This window comes from Lepisosteus platostomus, chromosome 2 (genome assembly GCF_059453375.1).
Source record: "Lepisosteus platostomus isolate fLepPlt1 chromosome 2, fLepPlt1.hap1, whole genome shotgun sequence".
Taxonomy (NCBI): Eukaryota; Metazoa; Chordata; class Actinopteri; order Semionotiformes; family Lepisosteidae; genus Lepisosteus; species Lepisosteus platostomus.
In genome coordinates this window covers 77,243,871-77,266,749 of record NC_142612.1, presented here as the reverse complement: position 1 = coordinate 77,266,749, position 22,879 = coordinate 77,243,871, and the positions used below count along the sequence as shown (strand labels likewise).

The following is a 22,879-nucleotide window of genomic DNA, read 5'->3' as shown; positions in this document are numbered from 1 at the left end:
ACGCTATAAATTGTTAAACAAAGGCTCAGTAATTAGAAAATTTTTTTTCAATCAAATGCCAACAAAAATATGATGCAACATGTTTCCTGTAGGTTGAGATGAGCTTTTACAAAACTCACAAGGACAATTCAAGATCTTGGTATAATCAAAGCTGATCATTTGCTAGATTATTATTTGGTATTTAGTACTACACACTGTGCCTTTTCTTGTAATATCTGTGTCATTCACATTTTAACTACACAAATGCAGAAAGAATACAGAAGACCTTATTCTGATAATTCACTGTACTGTATATGGAAAAGTTCTCATCTTGGCACAATACAAAAAACAATCAAACAGAATGATATAATCAAATAAACTAAAAACACAAGCTATTGAATGTATTTTGCAAGCACGACTATGTAAGTGGGTGAGACCATGTGCCCAACAGCTCTTAGCTCTCAGTTTTGAGATCCCAGACTTTCTGGGATGCCCTCTGTGCAGCTTGGATATTCTCTCTGTGTCTGTGTGGGTTGTCTCTGGAGGCACCAGTTCATTTTAGTTTTCCTAGGACTTACTAACTGCCACTAAATTGCACTGTGTGTGCACCCTGCAGTGGACTGGCATCACAGCCACTGCACAGTCCCACCTTGCTCACTTTCAAAGAAGAAACATTTGGGCCTTCCTAATGGCTCATCTGGTAAGGCTGGTTGTCCCATCATGAAGTGAGTTCTGTGATTGCAGAATCTTTGCATCGCAGTTCTGTGATTGGAGGCTGCTTCATGTCAATGGCTAACTGAAACAGAGATTTCCTAACCTGTGTTCTACTGCTGAGGGTAATAATTAATAATTGCTTACACTTACAATATATAGTGCTTTTCTGGACACTCCACTCAAAGCGCTTTACAGGTAATGGGGACTCCCCTCCACCACCACCAATGTGCAGCATCAACCTGGATGATGTGACAGCAGCCATAGTGCGCCAGAACGCTCCCCACACATCAGCTATCAGTGGGGAGGAGAGCAGAGTAATGAAACCAATTCATAGAGGGGGATTATTAGGAGGCCATGATTGGTAAGGGCCAATAGGAAATTTTGGCCAGGACGCTGGGGTTACAACCCTACTCTTTTTTAAAACAATTGCCCTGGGATTTTCAATGACCACAGAAAGTCAGGACCTCTGTTTTACATGTCATCCAAAGGACAGCGCCTGTTTACAGTATAGTGTCCCCTAGCAACCTTAGTTTTTCCCAGGAGGTCTCCCATCCAGGTACTGACCAGGCTCACACCTGCTTAGCTTCAGTGGGTTGCCAGTTGTGAGTTGCAGAGTGATATGGCTGCTGGATAGAGTTTCCCAACCTGTGTTAAGCCAGTTGTACACTGCCGAGGGTAGAGTGTGTTCAGTAACACGGCCTCCCAGGTTGGCAGCGCTGTTGGTGAGTGAACCTCCTGTCCTCCAGCGTGGGGCTGTGTGGCCGTGATGTGTTGGAGTACAAGCAGGTGGATCTGGAGTACAAGGGGGTGGGTCTGCATCTGCCTGCGCTTGCTTGTTCTCTCCTGTGTACGGACACAGGCTTTGCTGCGATTCCGAATTGGGTGGGTATAGTAAAATAACAAGTAGCAATTCTAAATTAAAAAACAAGTAAAAGCTTTTTTTCCCAAAAATATAAATAGCAACTATTTGATCATTAGTAGAAAAAAAAATCATGCATTGCATATTGTATTCACCATAGGCTCAAGAAAATTAAAGGTAGTTTATTGTTTTTCTTTCAAATGCAAAACGTTTCTTAATTCAAATGTTCTGCATTATATCGTGCAAATGTCTGGACAATTATTATATGGTAGTGAATTTATTATGCTTACATACTTTGTCTGATAATCATATCAAGTGTGTAGAATTCTGATGTGAATAATAAACATCTGTATTAAAGTGGTCTAACTTTAAAATTATGTCATTTAAATAGAAATTTTAAAATGTACAGTAAGTGATGAGAACAAGAATCGTTTTTCTCAACGAGATTTTGAGGGCATTCTGCCCATCAAATTTTTTCTAGAATTTTTTTCTGGTTTTAGTAAGATAATGTAACATTTGGGAGTAAAAATACACAAAAGCAACCCATAGCTTGAAGATAAAATAGCAAATATTTCCACAGCTACTGTATACTTTCCAGGGGAGCTGATATAAGCTGGGATAAAGGTGATCCAGACAGCACAGAATATGAGCATGCTGAATGTTATGAATTTGGCTTCATTGAAGTTATCAGGCAGATTTCGAGCCAGGAAAGCGATCACAAAGCACATGGCAGAGAGGAATCCTATATACCCTAACACAGCCCAGAATGCACCTGCAGATCCCAGGTCACACTCCAGAATTATTTTTTCTTTGTAGTATTTCATGTTCTTATAAGGAAAAGGAGGTGATATTGTCACCCAGAGAACACAAATCAAGACTTGTATAAGTGTGAATGCAAGAACACTTAACCTTTGCTGTGTGGGGCCAAACCATTTCATAATGTTATTGCCTGGCAGTGTAGCCCTAAAGGCCATTAACACCACTATTGTTTTCCCCAGAACACAAGAGATGCACAGGACAAATGTGATCCCAAATGCTGTGTGGCGCAACATACAGGACCAGTCAGAGGGCTGGCCAATGAAAGCAAATGAACAGAGGAAACACAGTGTCAATGAAAAGAGAAGAAGGAAACTCAGTTCAGAGTTATTAGCTTTTACAAGTGGAGTGTCTCTATTATTATAGAATATAATAGCAGTAATTATAGTTAAACAAGCTCCGCTCGCAGAAACAAAAACTAAAATTATCCCCATTATTTCATCAAATGAAAGGAACTCAACTTTCTTGAGGATGCACTGGTTTCTTTCAGCATTAGAGCTGTATTCTTCAGGGCATTTTACACAATCAACTGAATCTAAAAAAAGGAAAAAAAGGTTGAGATTTTAATTGCTGTTTTTTGTTATATTTTATTTTAACCTTTTGGGAAATTGATTGATTTTTACTTTCCTGATGTGAGGGGGCTATCATTTTATCTGTACCTAAAACCATCTCATGCACTGCTAGAAATACTATTGAGGTTGTGCTAAAACAGTAAATATATAATAGAAAAAATATAAAATGTCAGAGTCCAAATGTGAAAAACCCACTGTACAGCAGTATGCTTTAACACAATGTTCTCTGTTGAAACAGTTTAAGCTGTCTTGAAAATACCCAACACTTAGCACAGGAGAGTGGTTCATTTTATCCACAAAGAAAAAGTGTGCACTCTTTTAGCTCTGCTATTTGTTTGATCACATTCCTGACGTCTCTGCTCTTATTTTTTCAGTAGCACTAAGAACATGAAATAGAAGTCTTTAGGAAATTATAAATGCAATTGTCTTTCTCCTGATAAATTTTTAAAACAATCTCACATTTTCTATTTTCACAATTTTAGTTAGAGACCAGTTGATTAAATAAAGTATTTGACTTTCATTTTCCATAATAATGTTACCTAAACAAAACTAATGTGTCCTTGCATGGCAGATTTATAATTTCTTCAAGAAACAACTTCAGCTTGAATTACTTCAGAGCGACTTAAACACGACATTTCTTAGACAGGTACTGTACTTACCTGTAGTGTTGCTGAACTCTCCCTCTGCACAGGGGATGCAGACAAAGCAGCAGACTGGCTTCCCTTTCTCAATGGCCTTACGAGTCCCTGGAAAGCAGCTCTCACTGCAGACTGATCTTGGCACCTGGAAACCCATTGGAGACCGGTTGAGAGCTTTCTTTACAGCCAGTAAAAGACATACAGTAGCAGCAACCAGACTCCGATCCACACACTAATGCCATAGATGCATATAGAAATACAATGGTTTCTGAAAAGCATCATGAGCTATTTAGTTAGGTGCTCTTTTATTTGAAACAAATCTTTTTAGATAGAACACATTTCGATTAGTGTGAATGTGAGCTTGAAGAGCTTACCTTCTTCTGATCTCCTGCCCACACTATGTTGACATCATTCATTATAAACTGCTGTCCTTCTGGTAACGATGCATCATATAGACCAATAATCGTAAATGTTATGATTCCCTCCTTGTTCAGCTGCCAGTTTACTAATGCATATCGTGCTGCTGGATCTCCGTTTCCATCAAAATAGACCTTCTCTCCACTTTTGGTTGTAAATTGAACTGTTCTCAAGTAATGTAGTACCTAGGTAAAGGCAAGCTGTAAGCATTAACAATATACTGTTTTTTTAATTTTGAAAATGTAATATATAAGTGGTTATCTTACCTGCCAAGGTTCTGTTTTCTTTTTGCTTGCACATGTTGTGTTATCAGACTGTCCTTGACCACTTTGGCACATTAACAGAGCATGTAATGAATGGGCCACTGCATAGACAGCTTTGTAAGCATTAATTGGTATCCTGAGATCTGATACATCACTGTACTCACTGCTGGCTTCTTTTAAATTCTCCATCCCTGTACATAGTTTAACAGTTTCGTTATTGTCGTGGATGGTGAAAGTGCAGCCAAAAACATGTTTCCAAAGCTTTGCTAACCCAGTGATACCAGGTGTACCAAGTGGGTGGACATTGAGTAGAAAGTCTTCCAGGCCTGGTATCTCAGCATTAGTAACTGCAAAGCCAATGGCCCCACCCAGTATTTTATAACCCTTTTCTGATGCAGTATTTCTGTCTGTAATCCAGGATTCACTGCCCACCCACTGGAAACCTGTGATATTTTGAAGAAGCAATTCTTTTACTAGAAAATCGATATCTATAGTTGATGCAAAAGCAACAATAACTTTTGAAGAAGATTTTTTAATGACGTCCACAATGTTAAGAAACTTCTCTTTGTTATCAGTTCTATAAATGGCCTCTGAATATTCAATACAGATGCCCTCCTGCTGGGCAGCTTGTACAAATGAAGCCATCCCACTGTTGCCGTAATCGTTGTCACTTCTAATGGCTCCAATCCAGGTCCATCCAAAGTGCTTCATAAGCTTTGCCAGGGCTCTGCTCTGATGATAGTCACTGGGGATGGTTCTGAAAAATGTGGGATACTTGTTTCTGTTACTGAGACAAGAACATGTCGCAAAGTGACTTACCTGTAATAAAAGAGAAAAAATAGAGTATAAGAAATAATGGAAGTTCTGTTTTTTTAAGCTTTCCCTGTCAAGAATTCTGTAAAAAATATTTTGTATTGATTTTGATTATATGATTAATATTATTCTAGTACATTTTTTCAAGATGGGAAATACCTACTGGTCATGAAACCTAAGTATATTATAAGAAAGCAATTACAGAAATTAACTCTGCCCTCATAGACTTTAGAGTGATTCTTTTTTAAATTGATTGACATTTTTGCAGCGTTGGCTTAGAACAAATTTAGAAATATAAATACTATGTTACTCACCACAGGTATATGAAAGGGTCCCACACTTGTTGCAACTCCAATGGTGGGTGAGGATTCAGATTGCCCTATTATTGCAATAGCGGAGGAGGTCTTATTGCAGGACTGGTCTGATTGAAGTGCTTCTGCTGGCTCATTCATTAAAGCCATTGCTGCCCTTATAGCCAAAGATGTGGAACCACAAGCATCATATATCTTATAACCCAATAATACACCAGGAAGAATTTCTGAACTGTTATTTATTTCTTCAATGGCAAAGATCATAGCCAGAGCTACGTGATATTCTTTTATATCTAAACTGTGGAAAAGTACAAACGTTAGTCTGAAAATTGAAGTATGTAGTGTTAACAAAGTGTGATGTTTCATAATAAATCATACAACTTTAAATAGTACACTATAGTTCAAGATGCAGTTTAACCATTTGAAAAAACAGGGAAACGGTTGATTAATACAACTTTTGACAGAATTTACATTAGTAAAAAAAATCTTCTTACTCTCTGCATTTTAATGCACCAGGTACCGTTGTAAAGGATTGCTCTTCAACTACAAGGTTGTTGTAAAATGAAAAGACTCCTCCTATGATAACATCTCCTTCTTGTGAAAAGATGGGGGGCTCTTTTCCCCCTTCGGAGTTGCAGACAGGCTTCTCTGCTCTGATGAAAAGAGCAGACAATGTTACACCCACCAAGAGCAACATTTCAGAGTGTTCTTTCTCCTTAGAGTCACAGAACTGTGATTCATGTGCTTTTATATACTGTACAGTAGTACAGTGTAAGTCTCAGGTGGTGAATAAAGAGATTCTCACTCTCAGTAAAGCACATTTACTTTCTCATCAGAGGTAAATTCAGCATTTGAATCCACTAAGGGAAACAGAGCGATCAAACAATAATCATGTGATGTGCACTGTACTGTATGTAATGTAAGTTGTTACTTAATGTACCATATATAACTACACTTAAGAATATTTAATATGTTAAATTCAAGGTGTAAACAATAACTTACAGTAGATGTGTTGGATTTTTCACACTAATCAAGCAACCTTCAAATTTCTAATTTCTTTTTAAGAAAGCAGAATGGTGGATTGAAGAATTGAAGTGTTTTATTCTCTACTCTCATGCTGAGAAGTACTGTATGGTTATATTTTATGTAGACATTTTTAAAAGCATTTATCACTCGTCCATGGTTGTGGAGAAAGATGTTTGTTTTTATTTGCTAATAAAGGTCAATCCTTAAGCTATAATTCCCATTTTTTCTAATTTGCCTTTAAAGTTCATTTTGTAAAATAACATTAAAGGAGCAAATCATGCTTATAAACTCCATAACAACTAGTTATTAGCAATAAAGCAGGAGGAATGACAATGTCAATGTTAAACAGCACCATAGATTCTCTCAGAACTGCTTGGTGTTCCGCTATTTGTGAAGGCCGGTATCTTCAAACTCTTGTCGTGATCTCATGGTTGTCTAGTCCAGGAGTTTTCAACCTTTTTTGACATGCGTCCACCCCCCTCCCCATTTGTCTAAGTTTGAACTTTCGCCCCCTGACCCAAAACCCATTGAGAAAACAATGTGAACAACCTCATCACACCCACTCATGCATATAACTTTTGTGTATACTTACTGTACATGCATTTCAGCGCCTTTCATTCATTTACCTTGAAGGGAGGATACTATAGCTTACAACTGACCTTATTCGGTGTGATGATGGTTCAATTCCAGACACTGCTAGTCGTAAATCATCCTCCAGTGTCATTAATCATGAGCGGCATTAGTTTTTAATATAAGTAAGTACAGAAAATGTTGTTTTGCAGAAACAAGTCGAGGCAAAAGGCAAAAGTGCATCAATTGCAAGTCTTGGCACTTCGGGGTACTCTGCCTCAGCTAACAACCAGAACTCCGCAAGTGGGGTTGAACTGAAGACTGCTTTCAGTGTGCGGTCACTTGAAACTTCCAGAAGAGTAACCAGTTGGTCTGACGACAGCTGACACCCTGCGTTGGTAGTGAAGGGGTTACGAACCCAGTCGTGCTGGTCCCAACTCTGTTGCTCAGGAAAATATTTCCTGAAACGTTCGGAAAGGGCCTGTAGACGATGACTGATTTCCTCTTTCATAGCCTCCAAGCTAAGTTCATTTTGCGTTATAAATACCTCCAAGGTGGGAGCATGTCCACATCTCCCCCCTCAAGCTGCGTTCTCCATCAGTCACGAACCCCTCGATCTTCTCAATCACTGTCAGTGCCCTGAAATGACAAATTAACAGTATTAAGTCTATCAGAAATGTCCGACAGGTACGCAAGCCATTTGAGATGTGCAAGCCATTTCGGTTCGGTAAAATACTATGCATAGGGAGATGCACAATGAAGCAGAAACATGCGTAAGAAATTCCACTAGTGGTGAGCAGTAACTAGAGACTACTGCAGCATTTCCACACCATTTTCTGTTTATATAAACACACAAACCACCTCTGCGAGAGTTACTGGTCTCTGAATCTTTCCTGTCTGCGTGGAAGAAAGTCAGTCCATCTAGCTGAATGGCTGTGTCCAAAATATTGTCCTAGTTAGTATATGTTTCAGTAAAAAAGACGCAGCACTCCTTCATCTCTCGCTGAGCAGCCTGTTGCAATCTTGGGTAGTCCAGCTTGTTCTCCAGAGAACGGACGTTGGATAGAAAAATTGGAAGGGGAGCTGGTCTGGTCTGTTAGGGTTGGCTTTTAGCCTGCAACAGATTCCAGCCCTCTTGCCTCATTTCTGTTTTCTTTCACACCGCTTTCGGTGCCTCCTCCTTCGGACACCTGCACCAGGTTGTGCCGCTGTACCAGGACCTGATGCTCTCAGTAAGCCGAGGCTACTTAGCTTCTCCTTCAGCTTCTCCATCAGAATACTCAGCGGGTAGTCCTTGCATCGTTTTTCAATTTCCAGCTGGGTCAGGCGATCGTAAACATTTGAAAAAATTTAACCAAGACAACATTTAACACTGGGACAACATTTTGTACTGTTTTTTCCAGACCCAGATCAGCCACTGTGTCCGTGCGCGCCTACAGTAAGCGTAAAGATGACGTCACTGTCTCCAAATCCAGCATCACACGGGCTAACCAGAAGCCATGGCTGACTGCAGAGGTCCACACACTGCTAAAAGCCTGTGATGCTGCATTCAGATCAGGTGACAACGCAGCCCTCCGGACTGCCCCGTGGGAGGCAAAGCACACCTATGCACAAACAATCCATGGTCACTTCCTGGACATCAGAGACATGCGGCACATGTGGGAGGGCATCCAGGCCATTACTGGTCACAGGACTACCCCATGTGTCAGTGACGGTGATGCCTCCCTCCCAGATGTGCTGAACAACTTCTATGCACAATTTAAAACTATGAACATTGTGCCTGCGAGCGAAAACCACACTTCCTCCCAATGATCAGGTGCTTTGCCTGTCCGCAGCTGATGTAAGGAGGACACTAGCCAAAGTTAATCCACGTAAGGCTGCTGGACCTGATATTATACCTGGTCGTGTGCTCGCGGAATATGCAGAACAGTTACTGTAGCTGACATCCTCACAGATATTTTTAATATCTCCTTGTGCCAGGCAGTCATCCCTGTATGCTTCAAATCCACCACTATTATACCATTGCCGAAGAGGTAAGCCGTGTCCTGCCTCAATGACTATCGCCCCATGGCACTCACACCAATTATCATGAAGTGCTTCGAGAGACTAGTCATGAGCCACAAAAAGTCCAGACTCCCTACCCCTCTGGACTCCCTTCAGTTTGCATACCACCCAAACTGGTCTACTGATGATGCTGTATCTCTTTCCCTTCACCTGTCCCTGTACTACCTGGATAAGAAAGACTTTTATGTAAGAATGCTTTTCATTGACTTCAGTTCAGCATTTAATACAATCATTCCCCAGAAGCTGACAGATAATTGAGCTTGCTGAACCTTAACACCTCCCCCTGTAACTGGATTCTGGACTTTCTGACCGATAGACCTCAGACAGTCTGGATCGGTAATAACATCTCCAGCACCATTACAATGAGCACCGGAACCCCCCAGGTCTGTGTGCTCAGCCCGCTGCTGTTCAGATTGATGACTCATGACTGTACTGCCCAGCACAGTTCAAACTGCATCATCAAGTTTGCCGATGACACGACAGTGGTGGACTTCATTAGCAACAACAATGAGTCACCATACAGAGAGGAGGTGGAGCAACTAGTGGACTGCTGCACAAACAACAACCTATCTCTTGAATTAAACAAAACAAAATAGATAATCATTGACTTCAAGAGGGCCCACGCTGATCACTCCCCACTGCACATCAACAGCTCCTTTGTGGAGACAGTTAGAAGCACCAAGTTTCTTGGTGTGCACATTACAGATGACCTCATTTGGTCCTTCAGTACCACCTCCCTAGCCATGAAAGCACAGCAGCGTCTGTATTTCCTGTGGCAACTGAGGAAGGCAAACCTTCCCCCGCCCATTCTTGCCACTTTATATAGAAGCACCATTGAGAGCACCTCGACCAGCTGGATCACTGTTCGGCTTGGGAATTGCAACGTTTCAGACTGCAAGACCCTGCAACGAATTGTGGAAACAGCTGAAAAGATCATTGGAGCCTCCCTCCCTTCCATTTCTGTCACCTATCACAAACGCTGCTTACACTGTGAGCTGTGAACAAGAAAATTGCGCAGAGTAGGTGGTCATTGATATGAGATGATATGATGGAGTGCTCAGGAAAGAGGGTGCCAGTGGAGGGCTCATCCTGTAAAATGGGGAAGTTTTTCCCTGAAATGGTCTGCCAGTCTTCTTCCTGTCTCCTCAAGGTCTGATGACTATGCAGTGAAGACATGGACTTCCATAACCAAGCTCTAAAAATGAACTATTTTTTCATTGACAGGAGATACCCAATGCATGTAATTGACAGGGCCCTCACCCGAGCTAAAAACAGCCCTTGGCTCATCAACCCAAATAGTAACTCCTGGAGTAACAACTGCATTCCATTGGTGTTGCCATGCCGCCCTGACATCATTTCTCTTCCCAGGAACATTAATGACAACTTCCCCATCTTACAGGTTGATCAGCAAAAGTCCACAGGGCTTTATCCAGAGTTTGAATAGAGAACAGTTCTGTATATGGCCTGTGGAAAGTAGAATTTAGTTCCTGTTACCATATACAGATTGGAGAACCTGATGCCCTAGTTCACAAAACACTAGTTTGTTTTAGAAATTGCTGTAGTATTTTTAGGACTGCTTCTGTTTCCAGAGAAACTGCTTGTTTGGTGATTGACGTAACACTTCATGAAAACACCTCTCTAAAAACCTCTTAAATGTGACCAAATGTGATACTCTTAAGTGTGTATTGCAGTAAAACAGGTGACTGCAGGGAAGTAATGGGACATGACCTGTAATTCACTAGAAGTCACATATATTTTTTATAAGTTATGAAAGAAAAAAACAGTATATGTAACTTTGAAGGAAAACATCCAGATTCTCTCTGATATTTTTATTTCATAAGCACAATGTTATGACACTACACTTCAAAAGCATAACATTTAATATATATTTTTAAATAAATAAATCATAATACAAATGTTTGAAAATTTAATGAGAAATTTAATAATTAATTGTATTCAGTTAAAAATACTCATATTTGTTTTATTGTTGTTTGTCCAGTTAGCAGATTAACACATTTCTTGGACCTCTGTAATTAATGATTGCTCAGGATTAGTGATGTAGGAGTCCACAGACTGCCATTGATTTGCTTACAGGAGCGAATGCTATCAACTCAGCTTGCACTTGCTCCCCTGTGTGAGAATACAGGCTTCACTGCTGTGAGCTGAGAAGTGAAAATAGACAAGAGGTGGTTCCAGATTGGGTTGGTATAGTAAAAGAAGGCAGGGATTTTTGTTGTAAAATCCCTTAGATATTTAGCAGAAGTGTCTCAGAAATTTTTACACTACATTGTTGTGTATTTATTATGATTGCATACTTTCTCTCATCATCAAAAAACAGTACAGAAGTTTGATGTACAAAATAAACATTTCTATTAAGGTGGTATCTAATTTTTAAAATTCTAGATTATATGAACATTTAATTAACATGTAAGTGATGAGAACAAGAACCTTTTTTCTCACAGAGATTTTGAGGGCATTCTGCCCATCAAATTTTTTCTAGAATTCTTTTCAGGTTTTAGCAAGATAATGTAACATTTGGGAGTAAAAATACATAAAAGCAACCCATAGCTTGAAGACAAAATAGCAAATATTTCCACAGCTACTGTGTACTTTCCAGGGGAACTGATATAAGCTGGGATAAAGGTGATCCAAACAGCACAGAATATGAGCATGCTGAATGTAATGAATTTGGCTTCATTGAAGTTATCAGGCAGATTCCGAGCCAGGAAAGCGAGCACAAAGCACATGGCAGAGAGGAATCCTATATACCCTAACACAGCCCAGAATGCACCTGCAGATCCCAGCCCACACTCCAGAATGATTTTTTCTTTGTAGTATTTCATGTTCTTATAAGGAAGAGGAGGTGATATTGTCACCCAGAGAACACAAATCAAGACTTGTATAAGGGTGAAAGCAAGAACACTTAACCGCTGCTGTGTGGGTCCAAACCATTTCATAATGTTACTGCCTGGCAGTGTAGCCCTAAAGGCCATTAACACCACTATTGTTTTCCCCAGAACACAAGAGATGCACAGGACAAATGTGATCCCAAATGCTGTGTGGCGCAACATACAGGACCAGTCAGAGGGCTGGCCAATGAAAGTAAGTGAACAGAGGAAACACAGAGTCAATGAAAAGAGCAGAAGAAAACTCAGTTCAGAGTTATTAGCTTTTACAAGAGGAGTGTCTCTATTATTATAGAATATAATAGCAGTAATTATAGTTAAACAAGCTCCACTCGCAGAAACAAAAACTAAAATTATCCCCATTATTTCATCAAATGAAAGGAACTCAACTTTCTTGAGGATGCACTGGTTTCTTTCAGCATTAGAGCTGTATTCTTCAGGGCATTTTACACAATCAACTGCATCTAAAAAAAAGGAAACAGAGATTTTAATTGCTTTTTTTTGTTATGTTTTACTATAAACTTTTGTGATATGGATTGATTTTCACTTTCTGAGTCCCAGTCTTAGCCCAACACCATGTTCTCTGTTGAAACAATCTGGGCTGTCTTGGAAATACCCAAGACGTAGCATTGGACAGTTGTTCATTCTATCCATGAAAACAAATCAAGAATGTCTTCATCTGCACTAAATATTGTGTGTACCCTTTTAGCTCTGCTATTTGTTTGATCATATTCCTGGCTGAGACCTCTGCTCTTCTGCTATTAGTAAGAACGTGAAATAGAAGTCATTAGGAAATTAAACAGAAAAATCATTTTTTTCTGAAATCCTCCCTACACATTCTCCCTACAAGAAAGGAAAAAGAGATTTTAATTTATGTTGATTTATGATATTTTACTTAAACTTTTGGGAAATTGATTGATTTTTACTTTCCTGATGTGAGATGGCTATCGTTTTATCTGTACCTAAAACCCTCTCATGCACTGCTAGAAATACTATTGAGGTTGTGCTAAAACAGTAAATGTAAAATAGAAACAATATAAAATTTCAGAGTCCAGATGTGAAAGACCTACTGTACAGCAATATGCTTTAACACAGTGTTCTCTGTTGAAACAGTTTGGGTTGTCTTGAAAATACAGAATGCTTAGCACAGGAGAGTGCTTTGTATCCACAAAGACAAAATGTGCACTCTCTTAGCTCTGTTATTTGTTTCATCATATTACAGGCTGAGGCCTCTGCTCTTCTGCTATTATTTTTTCAATAGCACTAATAACATAAAATAAAAGTATTTAGGAAATTAATAAATGCAATTGTCTTAACCTCAATTCTATTTTTTTTCTGAAATTCTTACAAATGTTTTAGAAATCTCAGTTTAACACCTTTTCTATTTTCACAATCAAGTTTGAGATCAGTTTATGTATTTCAGCTTATAAATATTCATTTAAAAACGGCATTTGACTTTTAGTTTTTCCATAATAATGTTACCTAAGCAAAACTAGTTTGTCCAAACATGGCAAATTTAGAACTTCTTCAAAACTACTTCAGCTTGAATTACTTCAGAGTGACTTAAACACAATATTTCTTAGACAGGTACTGTACTTACCTGTAGTGTTGCTGAACTCTCCCTCTGCACAGGGGATGCAGACAAAGCAGCAGACTGGCTTCCCTTTCTCAATGGCCTTACGAGTCCCTGGAAAGCAGCTCTCACTGCAGACTGATCTTGGCACCTAGAAACCCATTGGAGACCGGTTGAGAGCTTTCTTTACAGGCAGTAAAAGACGTGCAGTAGCAGCAACCAGACTCCGATCCACACACTAATGCCACAGAAGCATATAGAAATACAATGGTTTCTGAAAAGCATCATGAGCTATTTAGTTAGGTGCTCTTTTAATAAAAAAAATATTTTTAGATAGAACACATTTCGATTAGTGTGAATGTGAGCTTGAAGAGCTTACCTTCTTCTGATCTCCTGCCCACACTATGTTGACATCATTCATTATAAACTGCTGTCCTTCTGGTAACGAGGCATCATAAAGACCAATAATCGTAAATGTTGTGATTCCCTCCTTGTTCAGCTGCCAGTTTACTAATGCATATCGTGCTGCTGGATCTCCGTTTCCATCAAAATAGACCTCCTCTCCACTTTTGGTTGTAAATTGAACTGTTCTCAAGTAATGTAGTACCTAGGTAAAGGCAAGCTGTAAACATTAACAATATACGTTTTTTTCTTTTTGATAATGTAATATGTAAGTGGTTATCTTACCTGCCAAGGTTCTGTTTTCTTTTTGCTTGCACATGTTGTGTTATCAGACTGTCCTTGACCACTTTGGCACATTAACAGAGCATGTAATGAATGGGCCACTGCATAGACAGCTTTGTAAGCATTAATTGGTATCCTGAGATCTGATACATCACTGTACTCACTGCTGGCTTCTTTTAAATTCTCCATCCCCGTACATAATTTAACAGTTTCGTTATTGTCGTGGATGGTGAAAGTGCAGCCAAAAACATGTTTCCAAAGCTTTGCTAACCCAGTGATACCAGGTGTACCAAGTGGGTGGACATTGAGTAGAAAGTCTTCCAGGCCTGGTATCTCAGCATTAGTAACTGCAAAGCCAATGGCCCCACCCAGTACTTTATAACCCTTTTCTGATGCAGTATTTCTGTCTGTAATCCAGGATTCACTGCCCACCCACTGGAAACCTGTGACATTTTGAAGAAGCAATTCTTTCACTAGAAAATCGATATCTATAGGTGACGCAAAAGCAACGATGACTTTTGAAGAAGATTTTTTAATGACGTCCACAATGTTAAGAAACTTCTCTTTGTTATCAGTTCTATAAATGGCCTCTGAATATTCAATACAGATGCCCTCCTGCTGGGCAGCTTGTATAAATGAAGCCATCCCACTGTTGCCATAATCGTTGTTACTTCTAATGGTACCGATCCAGGTCCATCCAAAGTGCTTCATAAGCTTTGCTAGGGCTCTGCTCTGATGATAGTCACTGGGGATGGTTCTGAAAAATGTGGGATACTTGTTTCTGTTACTGAGACAAGAACATGTCGCAAAGTGACTTACCTGTAATAAAAGAGAAAAAATAGAGTATAAGAAATAATGGAAGTTCTTTTTTTCAGCTTTTCTTGTAAAAAATCTGTGAAAAACATTCTGTGTTTATTTTGATTGTTTGACTAATATTATTATTCTAGTAAACTGATACATTTTCAAAAGAGAAAGACAGATGGAAGATACCTACCTGTCATACAAACTATGTATGCAGAATGATAAGCAATGATAGAAAAGCAATGATATAAGAAAGGTATGATAGTAATGAACAATTAAGGGTTTTTTCTCTGAATTGACAGTGGCATAGAGAAACAGAAGAAATATAAGTAATATGCTACTCACCACAGGTATATGAAAGGGTCCCACACTTGTTGCAACTCCAATGGTGGGTGATGATCCAGATTGCCCTATTATTGCAATAGCAGAGGAGGTCTTGTTGCAGGACTGGTCTGATTGAAGTGCTTCTGCTGGCTCATTCATTAAAGCCATTGCTGCCCTTATAGCCAAAGATGTGGAACCACAAGCATCATATATCTTATAACCCAATAATACACCAGGAAGAATTTCTGAACTGTTATTTATTTCTTCAATGGCAAAGATCATAGCCAGAGCTACGTGATATTCCTTTATAAATAAACTGTGAAAAAAACACAAACCTTAATATCAAAAAATGAAATATGAAGTATTAGCAAAAATGCACTATTTAATAATAACAAATTAAAAACATACAGTATATTTTAAGATGCACTTTATCCATTTGAAAAGACGGGGAAAAGTTCGAGAAAAATTTTCAGCTTCTAACTTATGATTAATATAGCTTTTAGTAGAATTTACATTATTAAAGAACTTCTTCTACTTACTCTCTGCATTTTAAAGCACCAGGCACAGTTGTAAATGATTGCTCTTCAACTACAAGGTGGTCATGAAATGAAAAGACTCCTCCTATTATAACATCTCCTTCTTGTGAAAGGATGGGGGGCTCTTTTCCCCCTTCTGAGTTGCAGATAGGCTTCTCTGCTCTGATGAGAAAAGCAGTCAATGTTACTTCCACCAAGAGCAACATTTCAAAATGGTCTTTCTCCTCGAAGTCACAGTCCAGTGATTCAATGTGCTTATATATACAGTAGTACACGGTGAGTCTCAGGTGGTGAATGGAAAGATTCTTACCCTCAGGAAACACATTTATCCTCAGAAGTAAATTCAGCATTTTAATCCACTAAGGGAAACAGAGCTATCGAATAATAATCATGGGATTTGCACTGTAAGTCAGGAACGTGCTTTATAATTACTGCACTATCAACTGAGGTAAAAATGATTCTACTTAAATTCTTTAAATATATACAGTATGTCTTGTTACTTTAAGGAGAAGATGATGCTATTACAAACAAAGCATTTATACAGTAGTAGCAGGGTAATAAGGAATTACAGTGCTGATGTTAAACATCACCACAGATTCTCACAGAATTGCTTGGTGTACTATTCTTTAAGTTTAATTACAGAGGTGTCAGTATTGCAACAGTACAGAACTTTTTTAAACAAAACAAAGTTATGATAATGATTTTTTGAAGATGTCTGAAAATGTATATGATATCTTGAAAGAAACAGTTTGTTTAATTTTATTAGACTTTGCTGTTGTTTTTCTGCATCACTGTAGTTTACTCCCATGTTTGTTTTTGTTCTCATTGTTGAAGAACAATGCTTAGGTCATAGAAATTGTTTCATGGAATAAAACTTCAGTAATTCCCTGTACTGTATTTCCCTAATGGAAGATTTTCAGTCAAAGAACTGGTGAAACTAGTTTTAAAAAATATAATAAAATTAATAAATTAATCGTATTATTTAGATTAACTCAGTACATTTCTTATATCTTATTAAAATGCATAAATGCACATTTAAGATGCATATCAGTAACATTTTACACTCACATCACTTTAACCCCCTTTCTGATTCTACAAGTCTAGAACAAAGAACATAACCTAATAATTAACTTTACTGTTTTGATAATTACAGTATATTTGAGAAGAAGAAATTATGTCAGTTGCCTTTTCTCAGATTTTCTCAGATTTTATTTTTTTATTGTTGTAAGTATCAGTATGAGTTACAGTCATAGTAACAGTCGCAGTGGCATTAGTATGACAGATGTTCTTTTCTTTCATCCATGACAGCTTCGTTGTGGTTAAGTAAAGGTTGTGCAAGGTTTTTTAAAATTACAGTATATATGTACTGTACATAACTTTTAAATGTTATAGTAGTTTTGTTTGATTTTCAGAATAATAAAATCCAAGTTAATTCTGAATAAATAATATACAATGCAAGTCCACAGTGCACATTTCAGCAAAAGTCCACAGAGTTTTATCCAGAGTTTGAATGGAGAGCAGTTGTGTATATGGCCTGTGGAAAGCAGAATATAGTTACTGTTATCATATACAGATTGGAGAACCCGATGCCCTAGCTCACAAAGCACTGGTTACCTTTAGAAATTGCTGCAGTGTTATTAGCACTGCTTCTGTTTCCAGAGAAAACGGTAGTTGGGTGATTGACTTAACAATGTGCGAAAGCACCTCTCTGAAAACCTCTTAAATGTGACAAAATGTGATACTGTTAAGTGTGTATTGCAGTAAAGCAGGTGACTGGAGTGAAGTAAGGGGACATAACCCTGGATTTTACTAGAAGTCACATACATCTTTGTATGTGTTATGAAAGAAAAAAACAGTATACAGTGTATGTAACTTTGAAGGAAAACATTCAGGTTATTTCTAATATTTTTATTTTAATAACAGAATGTTAGCATATATTATCCTTCACATTATTCAGCAATACACTCTGTGAATAGAACATCTAACATATTAAAATATCCCAATAATGTATAATTCCTAAAATATTTTTTAATTAAGGTTTCCCCATCATATTTTTCTTTGTGTTATACTGTGGCTTTAATAAAATAATATAACATTTTGGAGAAAAAATACAAAAGAGTAAACCAAAACTAGAAGCTAATATTGCAAATACTTCCACAGCTACTGTGAACTTCCCGGGAGAGCTGATATAAGCTGGGATAAAGGTGATCCAGACAGCACAGAATATGAGCATGCTGAATGTAATGAATTTGGCTTCATTGAAGTTATCAGGCAGCTTCCGAGCCAGGAAAGCGAGCACAAAGCACATGGCAGAGAGGAATCCTATATACCCTAACACAGCCCAGAATGCACCTGCAGATCCCAGGTCACACTCCAGAATGATTTTTTCTTTGTAGTATTTCATGTTCTTATAAGGAAAAGGAGGTGATATTGTCACCCAGAGAGCACAAATCAAGACTTGTATAAGTGTGAAAGCAAGAACACTTAATCGCTGCTGTGTGGGCCCAAACCATTTCATAATGTTATTGCCTGGCAGTGTAGCCCTAAAGGCCATTAACACCACTATTGTTTTCCCCAGAACACAAGAGATGCACAGGACAAATGTGATCCCAAATGCTGTGTGGCGCAACATACAGGACCAGTCAGAGGGCTGGCCGATGAAAGTAAGTGAACAGAGGAAACACAGAGTCAATGAAAAGAGCAGAAGGAAACTCAGTTCAGAGTTATTGGCTTTGACAATGGGAGTATGCTTGTGCTGAAAGAAAACCAATGCTACACCGAAGGTTAACAAAACGCCAAGCAATGAAAAAATTATAAGTAGTATTCCCATAATTTCTTCAAAAGATAAAAATTCAACGGCCTTCAATATACATTTGTCTCTTTTTCCATTTGACCAATATTCCAGATCACACTGAATACAAATGATAGAGTCTGCAAGAAAATTGAAGGCAATTTTAAGGATGTAAGGACAATAACATTTTATTCATCTAATTCAGGGAAACAGAAAAAATATGGATAAAAATACAATAACGTTCCTATTTATAAATTCCATGGTTGTTTGTTATTCTACATGCAATACCAGCCCCTTGATAATTCTAAATTTCTGTTTGCATAGATGTACCTGTGATATTTAATTTGTGTTCCTTTTTCAGTGTATTAAAACAGTAATCCTTAAAAATTATTCTTAGTTTTTGTTCACTTTTCTCTTCTTTTCTTAAACTACTTAGAAAAGCACGATGTTACAAAACTTCTCTTATGCATCATGACACCAGTGATAAGAGAAAAAAAAATTGATTAAATGGAGAAATCTGTGTACATCAGTGTATATATACAGTACAGTAACATAAAATACTACTTATGTAAAAAATACTGTTAAAATACTGTTATGTTTGCATTTCAAACAATGCTGTTTACCTGTAGTATTGCTGATCTCTCCTTCAGCACACTGAATACAGTCATAGCAACACACAGGCCTTCCTCTCTGAACTGCCTTTCGAGTGCCTGGGAGACAGCTCTCACTGCACACTGACTCAGGCTTCTGCATAGAAACAAGAAACAACACAGTGCATATCTGCAGAAATTAGTATGATACGTATTGCTGACTATTGAATTGTAGCATATTGCTCCTGCATTTATGCTCATAAAGATCAAGTACATAAGAGAATTTACATGAAACTCAAGAAGTAAAATAATGAAAACCAGATTTTGTCTTACATAGAATAAAAGAGATTCTAAGAAGACATTTGTACATTTCAAAATACAATTGGATTTTTTTGTGTAAAGATATTATGTTGCAAACCTCAAAATATTAATTATTTGTGATTGGTTAAATGGAAAATATCCCATATAATACTTACAAAATGAAAACAATAATTTAATATACAATATATCCTGCTACAAAACCATGTAGTTTAAACTTCCAACCTTAAATTAAAATGAATATTCAGCTATCCACAAAAATATTTTATTATATATTTAAAAATTATCTGCAAGTACTGTACTTCTTGTCCTCATTACTCTCAGTAATAACATATTAAATCATAAATGTAAAATGTAATGCTTTTTACATTTTTTTCTGGCTGTGCATCTCTTACCCTATGTTCACCACCTGCCCACACAATGTTGACGTGATTCATGACAAACTGTTGAGCTGCTGGCAGAGAAGCATCATAGTATCCAACAGTCATAAACAGTGTATTGCTCTCATTAACAAGCTGCCAGTTCACTAATTCATATCTTGCAATTGGATCTCCATTATCGTCAAAGAAGACTTGCTCACCAGTTTTTAAGTTGAAGTTCACATTTTTAAGTTGCTCTAGAACCTGTGCAAACAAAGTAAAGGCAATTTATTGGGATATTTTTTAGAAATAAAGCTGGCTGCTCCTGGGCAATTTAATATATTGTAAAACTCCATTACCTGCCATGGCGCAACTGTAATTTCTTGTGCCATACTAAAGTTGGTAGAAACACTGTGTATTTTATTGTACTCAAGCAGATTGTGCAGTGAATGAGCTATAGCATACACTGCTTTATACACATTATTGGATATTCTCAGTTCAGACACATCTGTATACTGGTTGTTTATTTCTCCCAGGCTTTCAGATCCTGTACATGACTTTCTGTTTGTTCTATTCTCTTTTTGTGAAAAGGAACATCTAAAAGCAGTTTCCCAAAACTCATTTACAAGAGTATTTTCAGGAATCTGAGATGGACGGACATTCAACAGAAAATCTTTTAACCCATCGATTTTGGTCTTTCTGATGCCAAATCCAATAGAACCTCCCAAAATCTTGTAACCTTCTAGTGTGGCCAGGTTTCGGGCAGTTATCCATGATTCACTGCCAACCCATTGGAAACCAGTTACATTCTGAAGTGATAATTCTTTTAATAAAACAGCCATCTCTCCTTGAGCAAGAAAGGCCACAATAACCTTTGCTGTGTTCTTCATAATAACATCAATGGCTTTGAGAATTTTCTCTCTTGGATCAGTTCTGTAAATGGCTACTGAATATTCTATACAGATCCCCTCCTGCTGGGCAGATTGTACAAATGTAGCCATCCCATTGTTGCCATAATCACTGTCACTTCTAATGGCCCCAACCCAGGTCCATCCAAAATGCTTCACAAGTTTTGCCAGGGCTCTGCTCTGATAATAGTCACTGGGGATGGTTCTGAAGAATGTAGGGAACTCATTTTTATCACTTAAGCAAGAACAAGTAGCAAAGTGACTTATCTGAAAAGCAAAGGAAAAAATGATTTTATACAATGAAACAATGGTTTCCAAGTAGTTTTGAAGCATACATAAAACAAATAACCTAAAGATATATTAAACAATTAAACAATCTGATGTGGGGCTAGCTAGTGACCCAACCAGTAAAGGAGTACTCACTCCAAGAATTGTATGATCCAGATAAAAAAAATTAAATGTAATATGTGTTTTAAAAAACATGCACATCTTACCAAAGGAATCTGAAAAGGTCCAACAGCTGAGGACACTGCTATGGATGGTGATGATCCAGATTCTCCAATTATAGCTTGAACTGCAGCTGGTCTGGAGCAGGAGGTGTCCGAGAGAGTTTCCTCATTTCCATTCATCAAAGCCATGGCTGCTCTTATGGACAAAGGTATTGAGCCACACGTGTCATAAATTTTATATCCCAAAGAAACTCCAGGAAGAAGATCTGTCCTGTTGTTTATTTCTTCAATAGCGAAGATCATTGTCTGAGCAAATCGAAATTCTCTGAAATTTAGACTAGGAAAAAATAAATTGTATGAAAGTTTTGTGCTTAAGGAAATTTCATTCAGAATTACATATAGATTGAAATAAAAATGCTATAAACATCTATTATTCATAGCTATTTCATCCTATGGAGAGTTCCAGCAAGCTGGAGGCTAGCCCAGCTGGCCTAGGGCTCAAGCCCACACTATACCCATGTATATATGTATATAAATCAGATTCTGAATGTTTAAATCACCACATTTTATTTCAGATTAATGTAAGCCAAAGACAAACATTCAGAATTTCTATTATTATAAATGCATTAAAAATAAAATAATTAAAATTAAAATTACTTAAAATGCTACTTAAAAGCATAACTACTATTGTATTTTATAGTTTTACTATAATAATACTAATGACCCCGAATTGGATCAAGCAGTTAGAAAATGGATGGATGAATGGAATATTTTTCCCCACTGACCTTTTGCATTCTGAAGGCTCTGGCTTGGCTGTAAAAGGATGCATTTTGTCGTCAGTCTTGCTATGGATCGAAAACATGCCACCAATCATAATGTTTCTTTCACTAGTTAAATGTGGAAAAGCAGCTCTCCCCTGAATCCTGCAAACAGGCTGTTCTGCTGCATTCAAAACAGCACCAAACATCAATACTGCTGCTCGTAATAACATTCTATAATGAACAGAGACACCTCGACCTGGGTATAATACACAATACTATCATTTGTTGTCTTTTATACTGTGCGAGAAGTCTCAGGGGCGGTTAGATCAAGACTGAGAGAAGTTCAGACACTGTTAAGCAAGAATTCTCAAAGGTTTGATTTTCATGTTGCCCCAGGACAATAATTTAATCTCTGCCCTTATGAACATATTCCCATAAGAAATCACTGGTAGTCAAAAGTTAATAAGAATGAAGAAAAACATTGCTGTACCCCTAGTTAGCATGTGACATGGGACGCCTCTTAGAAGTTACTGTCTAAAGCACCTTTGTTTTACCAAACAAGATAAGCTCAAACACAGGCAAATTAGCATGTAGAGCAAAAACAAGTCACCCGATCTATTACAGTACAGACACTCCAAGCCCAGGAAATACTTGTTTATACTGTAACTACTCCATTGATGTGACTTAAAGTGTTGCATGGTCAACAACCAAACTTCCACTAAGCATTGCCCAGCACAGATTATTTCTGTGAAGATGCCCCCCTGGGAGTCAGAGTCTCAGCACACGCTCCTGCAGCCCATACCCTCTACACTTCCCCTGCCTGAGGTCAGAATGTCT

The 22,879-nt window shown here is 37.9% G+C and overlaps 3 protein-coding genes across 4 annotated transcripts; all 3 read right to left on the bottom strand.

Annotated features, from left to right (window-relative positions):
- Window positions 1-55: 55 nt before the first annotated feature.
- Window positions 56-6,079, bottom strand: LOC148677246 (extracellular calcium-sensing receptor-like). Its single transcript, XM_088643873.1, has 6 exons — window positions 5,877-6,079; window positions 5,386-5,680; window positions 4,262-5,077; window positions 3,953-4,180; window positions 3,600-3,723; window positions 56-2,903 (listed from the first exon to the last, which is right to left on the bottom strand). The coding sequence occupies exons 1-6, from the start codon at window positions 6,077-6,079 to the stop codon at window positions 1,990-1,992; spliced, it is 2,580 nt and encodes an 859-aa protein (XP_088499999.1). The 3' UTR covers window positions 56-1,989.
- A 4,777-nt stretch (window positions 6,080-10,856) lies between these two features.
- LOC148677245 (extracellular calcium-sensing receptor-like) lies at window positions 10,857-16,082 on the bottom strand. 2 transcript variants are annotated; one of them, XM_088619507.1, is made up of 6 exons: window positions 15,870-16,082; window positions 15,352-15,646; window positions 14,209-15,024; window positions 13,901-14,128; window positions 13,549-13,672; window positions 10,857-12,412 (listed from the first exon to the last, which is right to left on the bottom strand). In XM_088619507.1, exons 1-6 carry the CDS (start codon window positions 16,070-16,072, stop codon window positions 11,499-11,501), a joined length of 2,580 nt encoding a protein of 859 aa, XP_088475633.1. In that variant the 5' UTR covers window positions 16,073-16,082; the 3' UTR covers window positions 10,857-11,498. The 2 variants fall into 2 exon arrangements, with proteins under 2 accessions (XP_088475633.1, XP_088475637.1); XM_088619511.1 differs by lacking the exon at window positions 14,209-15,024.
- Window positions 16,083-17,898: 1,816 nt separating this feature from the next.
- Window positions 17,899-22,155, bottom strand: LOC148677244 (extracellular calcium-sensing receptor-like). Its single transcript, XM_088623206.1, has 5 exons — window positions 22,067-22,155; window positions 21,327-21,618; window positions 19,961-20,188; window positions 19,281-19,404; window positions 17,899-18,797 (listed from the first exon to the last, which is right to left on the bottom strand). The coding sequence occupies exons 1-5, from the start codon at window positions 22,153-22,155 to the stop codon at window positions 17,899-17,901; spliced, it is 1,632 nt and encodes a 543-aa protein (XP_088479332.1).
- Window positions 22,156-22,879: the final 724 nt, after the last annotated feature.